Genomic DNA, 12,434 nt, shown 5'->3' with positions numbered 1-12,434 from the left:
AGCTTAAAGTCTCATAACACTAACGTTATTTTTTTTTAAGGAGGGGAGTGGGAGGGGAATGGAATGAAACCAACTTTGCCTAATCAGCGATGAGAGACAAGCATGAAAGGGCAAGATGCAAAGTATGTCCTTCTGAAGGGTTCAAAGTCTTAAAAAAAGAAAATTAGTTGAACTTTTTTTTTTAGTTGAACTTTTGAAGAAGGAAAATGTGACTCTGAACAAAGGGAAGATTATCATTCTCAGGGTGAAGAGAGGGGGAAAAACAGCAATTTGATGATTGCTAAGGATGGGAAAGAAAGTGCTGCATCCATTTAACTCTTTACAAGGCAGCATTTTGAATAAGCCACTCTGAAATACTGATTAAATACACTGAGGCTGAGCCGAAATTAGCCTCCCATGTCTGAGTAGTGCATAAACTCTAATAGATCTATTTCCAAGTCACACAGAACCATCTTCTTCTCAACGGCGGCACAGAGTCTTTGAGTAAATTGTGTATTAAGTGAACTGTATTAATTAAAGAGGGAGGGAGACAGGTTTTATGCACTGATTCCTCCAGTGGAATCTGCCTAAACACACAGTGACATTTCAGTGATTTTTTTTTCCATTAGTATTCTCTGAATAAAGACTTTTTTCCCCCCTGTGCTAGTAAGTAAGAACTGTTTGGTATGCATATTTAAATAAGTCACAGTGAATTAGCTTTAAGAACTGGCTCTTAACATAATAGATGCATTAAAATGTAAAGCAAAATAAGTGAGTGCATAAAGACCTAAGAAAAGAGCTGAAAGTAATAGATAATGCAAGCTTCTCCCCTATCTTCCAAGCCTTGGATTATGATAATGGCTTTGAGAGCAGATCCCAGTCATTTCACGTCTAGCTACTGACATAAATTAGCTCCAGTTGTGTTAAAACTTCGTTGGTGAGAAAGGCAGCAACGTGCCTTTTCCAACTCACAGGTGTACATTTGGTTCCTTAAGAAATACGCTGCCTGGAAACCAGGTTTGCTGCCAGTCATTTCAAGGAGAATGAACAACCTCATGTCTGCCAGCAGTGCCATACTTGGCTCTCAAAGTCTCTGCCCCACAGTTAGTGAGGAAAAATGTCTAGTGATGAAAAGACATCTGAACTCACTCCTCGTCAGCCTATGTAATGACAGTGCTTTAAATACTGACCTCAAGAACAAGGGAGAAATAACGGTGGCTGAACTGAGCAGTGTGTATTGGCGACAATAAAATAATTTTGTTTTGTTATAAAGTCAAAGAAATCAAGGAGAACAAAGTCCTGACGAAGAATGTAATGAGAGCTTTGCAGGTACACAGGTAGAAATCAGGATGTGTTGGTGTAACAGGATTTGGGGCTGAAGGTAGGAGTGTCCCATTCAGGGTCCAGTAAAACCACTCACCACAAATTAACCAGGAAGGGATGCTCCAGGCCCTGCATGATCTGGAGCTCCTTGAAGACATTCCTCACTTCGTTGCGTTCCACGCACTTTTGTTTGTTCATGTATTTCATCGCATACATCTTCTTGGTATCATTCTTCTGCACGATGCAGACCTGATGGAGCCAACCAGAGTGAGAAGTTGATTAGGGAGATGACGGATGGTGGAGATAAGATAGAGCTAGACTCGTTCCTCAGCATAGTTTGGAGGCCTTATCACTTGCAAATTCCCTCATGTTCAAGTTGCCACTTAGCTTTGATTTCAGAGGAAAAAAATTCCGTTTTCTTCCCCTGCACTGGGTCAATTTCTAAATTTCTGCTTTCTCAAACAAGTTTGCCTGTTTTTGCTTTTGGGGATTTTTGAGAGACAGCATTTTGGGGAAGACAGCTGCCTCAATGTCAGTGGTCTTCTAATGACAAAAGACATCCTTATTCTGCTTTCAGTGACTGAAATGGGCATAGCTCAACTGCCAAGCTGAACATTACTGTTCAGAGAAATTCTGTTGACAACCATGGGTGATACAACCAAAAAGAACTTGAAGCATTGGGGAAACTCTAAGCAGGATGTCCATATTTCTGAAATGCTTTTAGAGGTTCACACAGTGTCTGATAAAGTCAACAGCAGATGATTCTAAAATGCAAGTTCCATGTGAAATGTGAAATAGTCTGTTAAAGCATATCTCCACCAAGAAACTAACCATCAGGCTATGAATCGAGGAGATTCTCATAAAAATTAGACTGGATATGTATATGTTTCATGGTAGGTTTTTTTTTTAAAATAAAAATATAGTACAAGTGGGGAAAACACAGAAATCAGGTGGCCTCTTTGCCACATGAAATGATGTAATTTATGCTGACAAGATAACTGTTACTGAAGGTACTGGTACAATTTGAAAATGATGAAATCTTGCTCTTCTCATTAGTGTAGAGAAAGTCTGAAAGTCTAGTGAGTAAACTGATGTGACTTTGAGATAGTTCTGAGAACAGGATATGTTCACCATGTAGGTGCCTGTCACATATTTTCGTGAAACTGTGGTAATTATTTTCTAAAAATCCATGATGAAAACATCTCTGAATTATCATTTTGTGTGGTCCCAGTAATAAAATTATCTGAACACTCTTGGACTTTCTGTTCCCTGAGCTATTATACCCTGCTAGTCGTTAATCATTTGAGGTCTCACCTTCCCAAAACTGCCTTTTCCAATGGCTCGCAAAATTTCAAAGTGGTCGAAGTTGACTGTAAAACAAACAAAAAGAGCACTGTGAGTGATTCGACTGCTCTTCAGTAGCTCATAAGTAATAAAGACTGGGCTAAACTGAAGCACCTTGTTGAAAACAACATTCCAGGCTACCTTAAAATGCCCATTCGTTCCTCCAATAGATATTTCTTGAACATTTATTATGTCTTAATCACATTGCTTAGTCCTGGGAGATACAGTGGTAACAGAGCAGAATTCAAATCTCTGCCTTTATGGAGCCTGCAGTCTAGTGAGGGCTTCGTAGAGAGATGCTCATGGATTCAATAGTCACAGAAGGAGTGGACAGTTAAACCTCTTGCTGAATGTTAAGAAGGAGACAAGTTGTGGGACTATTAAGTCAGTGTAACGGGGGAGCTTCGCATAGGTGCTAAGGTCAGGAGGAGTGTCTCTGAACACAAAGGATTATGAAGAAAACTAGTCCTCTGTGCATTCAGTTCCACTAAGGATCCACACATTAAAAATCTTCTCCTTGCCTGTGTTCTCACTGCAACCATTCTTTCATATCTATGTGATTTCAGTTTTTCCAAGAAGGAAGCTATTACACCTAAGTTCCTAGAATGAGCAGATCCCCAAGGCACAGACATCTAACAGATGAGGATGAACATGAGTATAAAAGTCTACTGTATAAGCTGCATTTAAAATGAGATGATCTTTTACATCTGCCATTTAAAAATTTCCCCTCCTAAATGTTAAGTGGAGAATAATCTACAAAAATATTGAATCACTGTGTTGTACACCTGAAAGTAATACAAGGTTGTAAATCAGTAAAAAAAAAAAAAATTACATTGCCACTCTTAGGAGTCAGAAGGAAGAGATGTTTAGTTTATAGATAGCAGGGTGTCCTGGGTCAGTGCTGATGAAATGCTTTTGGAAGAGAACAACAAAGTGTAGATTCTTCCAGACAGGTGGCAGTCTTTGGTTTCCTGCCCTGATGATCTGCAGAAAATGTCCCACTTTCTTTCTTGGCTTTTGAAATCAGTTCTGAGATGAGCAAAATTCCAAATGAGGGGTTTGAAGAATTTAATCAGAAAAGATTACAAAATACAAGAAGGTACCAGTCTTCTCTTTAAAAGACATATTTTGTCAATTTCAAGAATAATTAGCTCCTCTTGAAGGAAAGAGGTGAGTCAGAGGCACCTCTCATCTTCCAAGCTCTCTCAAGGTTGAAATGTTTTTATAATATGACTTAATCATCACTTCTGAACTTGCAAGTCACTTTATTTCAGCAAAAAAACCATTTAATCATGTGAGGCAGCATGTCTGTTACAAATAATCCTGGACTCAGCCTGAAAACAATGGCAGGACTCTGACAAATGACAGATTCTCTGAGTCTCTGTTTTCTCCTCTATAAAAATGGGACTGACTCTGCTAGCTAAGAAAACACCTTTTTATCCAGGAAAATGCTGATCAAACAATCTACTTACTTAAGTCATTCACTTGACTAAATATGTTATCTTCCCAGACTCCTTGAGTTGGGAGTTTCTTTGACCACTAGATCATAAGCTTTCTGAGGGGAGAGATTACATACTGTTTTGTTCACCTGGTTTTCCTGGCAATTCAAAATCCCTGGCTTGAAGTAGTGGACAGCATCTCTGCACTTCCGAGAGAGCCGACTACAGGGATTTACACATGACTGAGCCTCAGCAAATTAAAGTAAACTGTAAAGATACAAAAGAATCTCCAAATAACCACTGCTTGTAAACATGAGCAGCGTGAGAATTTGGGTCTTGTAAGGAAGTGTTTTTCAAACTGAGTCAAGACCCATCAATAAGTTAATAAAATACATTGAGTGGTAATAAAAATCATTACAAAATTAAACGGAATAGAATGGACTAGAAAATGCCTCAACTGTAGTAACAGCAGCATTGCGTCTGACACTTTTGTTTCGGTTTTATGTGTAGATAGATATGTACTATAGTACGAGATAATTTTGTTAGTGTATATTTTACTGTGAATTGTGGTCAAAATACCTTAAAAACTTTTATAAATTTTCTCTTAAGTTTCAGACTGACAGAACCAAAGCAATGATTTCCTCACACTCATTACACAAGGCTGAGTTTTGCATTATGTACTGTGCAAGTGTTACAGAAAAATGACCAAGACAATTGTAAATAGTGCTGTTGGTAATGGTGGAGTGTATGTGTCTTTTTGAATTAATGTTTTTGTTTTTCTCAGGTATTTGCCCAGGAGTGGAATTGCTGGGCCATGTGGTTCTGTTTTGGGGGTTTTGAGAAACCTCCATATTGTTTTCCATGGTGGCTGCACCAATTTGCATTCCCACCAAGAGTGTACGGGGGTTCCCTTTTCTCCACATCCTTGCCAACATTGGTTATTTGTGTTCTTTCTGATGATGGCCATTCTGACAGGTGTGAGATGGTGTCTCATTGTGGTTTTGATTTGCATGTCCCTGATACTGGTGATGTTGAACAGCTTTTCATGTGCCTGTTGGTCATCTGCATTTCCTCGTTTGGAAAAATGTCTGTTCAGTTCTTCTGCCCGTATTTTGAATGGGTTGTTTGTTTAATTTTTAATTGAAGTACAGTTGATTTAAAATAAAAAAAGACCAAGATTTATTTGTGAGCCCAAGATTTTATCTTCAGCAAATCCAGTAACTCACAGTGATTTCTTCACTAGCAGCCTAGCCTAGAATGCTGTGATGACATTTTGAATCTCCCAGCATATAACAGGTAACCTAGAAGGCATGACGTTCCGTTGTGATATTAATCCATTTCATGAACCATGTCCCTTTATAAGCCATTTTAAGCTTTAATGAAAATGATAAAGGATTAGATGCCAGGTTGCTGATAAATTTCTACTAGCAGAACTGCCTTTATTAATGTCAGGTAAGGTCCCAGAAAAGTGACAAGCCTCAAGTTTGAGAGATACCGCATTTTATTTGTGCCTTTATTTCTAGTCAGTCAAAGAAAGACTCTAGTCCAATGCCATGGTGGCTAAAGTCACTTCTCTGTATGATCATACAACCTGGAGAGAAAGCCAATGACAGATTGAAAGTGACTGGAAAATAAGCTCTTAATCCATCCTAATGGTCCTTTCTTAAATGTCCAACAACAGCATCACTAATCTGGAGAAAGGCTGATTGAAAAGGCAACCAAACCTCATAAATTCATACAAAATGAGAGAGAGAGCGATGAAGTCAGAACTGTGGAATATTTTGTCAACAGAAATGCGATTACATTATCAGCATATAGGATTTGCCTAAGGGGAGTATGGAATAGCTTTAAACCTTTGATCAACATATGCGGTATTAACCAGCAGATTACATATGGCCCACAAGCCAAAATGGGCCTGCCATCTGTTTTTGTACCTCCTAGGAGCTAAGACTGGCTATACATTTTTAAAGGATCGAAAAAGACAATAAAGAATGTGCAACAGAGGGGGAGGGTATAGCTCAGTGGTAGAATGTGTGCATAGCATGCACAAGATCCTGAGTTCAATCCCCAGTCCCTCCACTGAAATAAATAACTAAATAAAAAACTTAATTACCCCACCAAAATAAAAGTAAATTAAAAAATAAACAAATTTAAAAAATAAGCAACAGAGACTCTATGAAAACCTATAATATTTACCGGCTGGCCCTTTACAAAAAGTTTGCCAAGCCCTGAAATTTGAGAGCACAATCTCTGGAGGCAGACTGCAGAGTTCCAAGCCCAGCTCCTACAATTCATGTCGTGTAATCCTGGCAACTTTTACTTCTATGCTGTTTCTTCATCTATAAAATAGGGATGAAAATAGTATATACTACATAGGGTTTGTAGGAAGATGAAATGAGTTAACATATGTAAAGTATTTAGGATCTGAACTGGAACTAACTTCTTTGACCAGCACTACTGCTACAACTACTTCTTAGGGAATAGAGTAATTCAGAGCTCCCAGCAAGCACCACCATGAGCCGCTGTCATCACACGTGGATATTAACAGGCAACACGGAGGGAAAGGGCAGCCACCAGTGTCCCTCCTACACGCCTGGGGCTTCAGAGTCTAGCGTGGTGCAAAGTTAACTTCTGCTGTGTTGTTTTCTGGTGTCTTTGTCATTGTCTCATGTTCTAAAACTCTCCTTCTGGTTCATGGAGAAGCTCTCTGGTGTCAAACATAGAAAGGTCATCTGGGGACACTGTTAGACCTTGAGTTTTTGTGAGGTTTTGAAGGTAGTGGTTGAGTGTCGGGAAAGACAGAACCTGGTTCTCATGTTCACTGATGGGGCTGGCCAGGGGACGTGGCCTGTGGGAAAGCCAACGGGCAAAAACCGCTCATCCTCCCACACCTTCCTCATCTGCCTCCGAGTCTCCCTTCACACAGTCCTTCTCATCCCAGTCTTAGCCACCATCATGTCAGTATGGTACCCAAAAGGTTGCTGAGAGATGTATCAGATAAATAGACTAAGTTGAATGAATCCTAATGTTATATCACATGGAATATTTTTAAAACTAAATGACTTAAAAGGACTTTAGAGGTTTTCTTTTGGATGGGTGCCCATTCTCCCCTCGTCAGCCACAGAAATTCTATCTGCATGAGGAGTCTGTTTATGTCTGTTTCCTTTTTATGTCTCATTTTATCCTCACAATACCCTTTAATAGCCTTTATAGATTGAAATGATTAGCTTCAGAGATTAAATAATTTTCCATGATTGTAACTAGCATAATGACTATCTTACCTTGGGGTTAGGTTCGTAAATCAGGAAGTAGGGCCAAACCTTGTACAGTCAAAACTATACATGTAAATCCTCTAAGAAGGCACCTCATTTGAAAACAAAGACAGTCTGTCAAAAAGTTCAACACACTTTTGTTTCCCTCATGTGAGTACCCAGTGAAACTCATAAATTGAATTTAGAGGCTGTCATATGAAAAACAAAAGCTTAAGCACTAAAGTCACCCTCAGCTCATTGGCGGGCTCAGGTTTATTAGTCACGTGGAAAGTCAGACCAGCTGCAGGGACAGTGGTTGTTGTGGCAAAGCTATGCCCAGCTCTTGTGTGGAGGAGTGGATAGAATCAATCCACCTTGATGTAAGTTCATCTACACCTTCCTGATCATGGACCCACACCCTAAATCGCTATCTTTTAAGTTGTTTTAAGGTTATTCTCATTGTGTATCCACCAATCCCAGTGGGAGAGTCAGGGGAAGCAAGGTGGGACTTCTTGGTCTCTCCTTTAGAATCACATGAGTCAAGTCAGGCTTTCCCAAGTCTTTCCCTAAACACAAGAATGCTGATAGTGGAATCCAGTGCTTTGTATTTCTTCTGTTCTGTTTCTCTTACCTTCTCCCCAGTCTCCACATTCTAGTCAATGAACAATGTTGAAGGGAAGGAAAAGGGGGAAACACTTTTTAGACTTGGGTATATCACCCTGACACTTGAAATTTGGGAGAAGAGCATTCTAGAAAGTAAAACAGAAAATCCATTCTTTTTCCCATTTTTGAGGTAAAATATTTGGAAAATATTTTATTTTTTCCTTTAAAAAAAAAAAGGATTCCAGTCTTAGTACCAAATCATGAACATATGTGAGATTATTGAGAACTGCACTTGTTGATATTTCTGTAACCCTTCTGCTGATGAGTGAACAAGGACACCAGCAGTGCGACCTTAGATAAGTTACTCCCTCTTTTCAAATCACAAGGTCCTCATCTGTAAATGGAGCTAATTAAATTTGACTCACAGGTGGTTTTGCAGATGAGATGCTGTAAACCAGAAGTATAATGTCTGGCCCACTAAAAACTAAAAATTACACATGAGAAAAAGTATGATTATTCAGAGAAAAGTAAGTCTTCTTCCCATTCCGAATATTTAGTTCTATTCCTAGAACTATTCCTGGAACCACTATTAACCAATTCTTGTGTATCCTTTAAGAGATTTTTTTTCTGCATGTATATAGTCCGTTTTGACAGCAATAACAACATACTAGCCTTCCTGTAGGGATGTAGATTTTAAGCCCTTTCTGCATAATATTGCTTCTGTCCTTTCATTGCCAGTACATATAGCTCTATATCTACTTTAAATAGTTCCTTTGTATTTCATTGTGTAAATATACCATAAAATATCTAGCCTACTGATGGACTTTCAAAGATGATTTAATTATCTGCTATTACCCCGAGACCACCACAAACATCCTTGGTCAGCTTAAGTGCATGTGTTGTAGGCTAACTTTATAAAAGCAGAACTGCTGGGACAAAGATTACGTGAATTTTCCAATTTAACAGATATGGCAAAGAGCCCTCCAAAGATGTTGCACCAAATCTCCTTTATCCAGTGATGTGTAAGAATGACATTTGTCCATCGCCCTGCCAACACTGTGACATCAGCTGTCCTTGATCTGACAAGTGAAAAAAAATTCTGAATTCCTGATTTACTTTATATAGTTGACTCTTGAACAATGTGAGGGGTTAGAGGTGCCAACCCTCCTCTCAGTCAAAAGTCCACATGTAATATGTAGTCTGCCTTCCATACCTGAGGTTCCTCATCTATGGATTCATCCAACGGCAGACAGTATACTACTGTAGTACGTATTCATTGGGGAAAAAAAATCTGCGTATTTGTGGACCATATAATTGTTGTTCAAAGGTCAACTGTGTTTCTTTAATAAGTAAAGTCTTATATCTTTGTACATTTATTTTTTCAAAGAGCTGCCTATTCATACATTTTGCCTGTTTTTAATGAGTTATTAGTCTTATTGATTCCCAAGTGCACCTAAAATGTTAAGTCAATTAAACCTTTAGTACATCTCAGGAATATTTTTCTAGGCTGTCCATTTGGCTTTTGACTTTAAAACATTTTTAACAACATAGAAAACTTAAGTATTAAATTCATATTTTATAGAGTCAAATTATATATAGTCAAATGTATAAATCTTTTCTATTTTGTCTCTGGGTTTATGTCTTTTTTAAAAAGGCTTTTTGTTTTTGGTTGAAAGCATGTACTTGGATTTTAAATTGATAGCTTCTGACATCTTTTAAAATATAATCTTAGAATAAATTATGTTGTATCTATTCAAGATACACAGAACAAAAGAGTTTACAGGTTCCATAAATTCTAAAAAGTCCTGCTACTGCTTAAATTAAAAGGTAAAACAATCAATCATTTCCTTGTATGCAGTCATGCCAATGTGATTGTTAATAAGAGGATACTTTAAAACTTTTTTTAGATTTTTACACAATTTTAAAGTTCACTGCATTTATGGTTATTACAAAATATTGGCTCTATTCTCTATAGTGTACGATCCATCCTTGAGCCCCTCTTACACCCAGTAGTTTGTACCTCCCACTCCCCCATCCCTGCATTGCCCCTCCTCCCTCTCCGTCATTGGTAACCACTAGTTTGTTCTCTATATCTGTGAATGTCTCTTTTATGTTCTAGTCAATAAGTGGATACTTTTAAGTGCTTTGGGAGAGTATCCCCTTGAAGCAGGACCTCCATATCTTGCTGTTGCTGACTATTTATTTAGTAAACGCTTCACTTACATAGCACGACGTTAAATTCCAATGCGATTTGGTCCCAACTGACACCTTAAACACGTTTGCTGCTTAAATAGGACACTCCTCGGAGCTATGATTCTTTAAAGGCAAAGTCAATTCAACATGGAAACAGAAGTGCTTAGCTGGCCACGTGTCTCCCTTTATCCCTCTAGTCCAGGAAGAGTGTGTTTTGTGTGCGTGTGTGTGTGTATGTGTATGTAATTCCCCACCACCTGTACAGTAGAGTAGACCCTCCAGTGGAGTAAACGTGCAACCAGACATTGCTCACTGAACTCGGTCTGTGTGAACTGACAACAAATTTCTACTAATTTCTCCTGCACTAACAGGAAGGCATTGGGCTCAGTACTGGGGAGAAAGAAAGCCTAGGTTGCCTGCCTTCATGGGGCTTACAGTCTAGTAGGACAACAGAATAATTAATAATAGCTAATATCTAACCTTTTTGTAAGGAATCGCAGGGATTATTGTAAGCACATTATATATATTACCTCAGTTTTTCATTAAGCCTATGAAGTAGTACGACTATTATTGCCATTTTTTCAAGCTAAGTGAACTGCAGCCCAGAGTAATTAAGTAATTTTTCCAAGGCCACAGAGTAAGCAAGTGGCAGTGTGGTGGAGTCCAGGGCTGCCCTCAAATGCTGTTCTCCTCTGCAGCCCATTAAAGGCAGATAATTGTGCCCAGAAAGCAGGACTCAGGTAAAGACCTGCCTCACAGCCACGTCCACATGTCTGTTTCCATTCTGTTTCATAGGAGCTTCTTATTCATGGATCCTGTCTTACAACACTGGTCTCACCAACCACATGCGATCACTGCTATCTGTTACTCCGAATATCCCCTGCCTCTTGCCAGAATCCTTGATCTGAGAATGGGACTGTGACCCTAGCCATTCCAATTTACACACTCTGCATGCCGGATTTTCTGACCTGGAAATGCATGCTTCCTCCTATCACAAAGCTTCCCAAACACGAGACTAGAACTGGCGAACGTGGAAAAAAAAAAAGCAAGTCAGTAGATCCCAGGAAATAAAGCCAACAAATGGAATAAAGTAGACTCACAAGATTGAAAAAGAGCCCTGATGACATTAAAGTGTGTGGCTTTGTATCCACATAGGTCCTGTGTTGATTATTCTGCAGGCACCCTGATGTTCTTCCAATACACTTAAACATTTTTTTTTACTTTCTTAGCAAAACTGATTCAAGTTCCAGATGACACAGGCACCACTGCTGGAGGGAGACCATCAGAGAGTCATGGGGATGGAGAGCAGGAACAGCCCACTTAGTCCGGGAAAAGCAGCACAACATCCTAGAGATGATGAAAACCTGAGAAAAATGTTGCAAGGGACTTGCTTTTTCTAGTCTTTCTTATTTTTATCCCTGTATTGAATCAGGGTGTCAGAAAGATAATCTCCCAGGAAAAGACATGAAATGCACACATAAATATCTGCAATAGAAAGGAATATATGTCCTAAGAGCCTTCATGTGATTCCCAAATGGGTCCGCCCATCAAAATCACACAAAGCACTGGTTTTAAAATGCAGATTCATGAGCCTCATCTGAATCAGACTCTGGAGGCTGGACCTAATAATCTGTATTTTAATCAGCCCCCTGGGGAATTTTGATGGAAACTGCCCGGTACCAGTCTGGAAGTCTTTATTTATGAACCACTGCTTTGTACCCTAAAAGCCACAGGAGTTCTAAGGTGGGAGAAATCCCTTCTTACTGTAGAAGATAAAAGAGCTTCAAGGAAGAACAGCTATTTTATCTGGGCCTTGCAGGAAGGGTAGGAGTTCAACAGGTAACCAAGCAGAGGAGAACAGGGAGGATGTATTTACTGAGTGAATCAAACCCTAGGGTGAAGAGGCTCTTAATAAATGTATGTCGATTATTTAATTTGATTTCAGTAGCCTTAAACCTCCCTTTCCACCTTAGCCTCCATCCCCATGAGTTTGAAGCAAATTCGTAATGCTGTCTATAAATAATTAATAGCCCTCTGTTGCCTGTATCCCACATCTTAGGTCAAAGTTGATCATTAAACTAGTTGTCTATTATGTACATGCATGTAGAGGCACTGTCCAGGTATATAGTATATACATTATCTTATTTAACTGTCACCAAAATGCCATGAGGTGGTAATATTAGGGCTATGTTGTGGATGAGTTATAGAGACCCTCCAAAAAAGTTACATCTCTCAGGGGTGGAGCTTGGACTTGAAACTGACTTTATGTGGCTCCAAGTTGCTTGATTTTAATATTACAGAA

The 12,434-nt window shown here is 39.0% G+C and overlaps 1 protein-coding gene across 2 annotated transcripts in view; it reads right to left on the bottom strand.

The window, feature by feature from the left end:
• STK32A (serine/threonine kinase 32A) overlaps positions 1-12,434 on the bottom strand; it is a 112,118-nt gene that overhangs the window by 77,149 nt on the left and 22,535 nt on the right. For both annotated transcript variants that reach the window (XM_032477048.1, XM_032477047.1), the window contains exons 3-4: positions 2,617-2,672; positions 1,400-1,551 (exon numbers count right to left, since the gene is read on the bottom strand). In XM_032477048.1, coding sequence (XP_032332939.1) covers positions 1,400-1,551; positions 2,617-2,672 — 208 coding nt within the window. The remainder of the gene's footprint in view (positions 1-1,399; positions 1,552-2,616; positions 2,673-12,434) is intronic.

Source organism: Camelus ferus, chromosome 3 (assembly GCF_009834535.1).
Source record: "Camelus ferus isolate YT-003-E chromosome 3, BCGSAC_Cfer_1.0, whole genome shotgun sequence".
NCBI lineage: Eukaryota > Metazoa > Chordata > Mammalia > Artiodactyla > Camelidae > Camelus > Camelus ferus.
The sequence above is the reverse complement of the archived record's forward strand: the minus strand, read 5'-3'. Positions and strand labels throughout refer to the sequence as shown.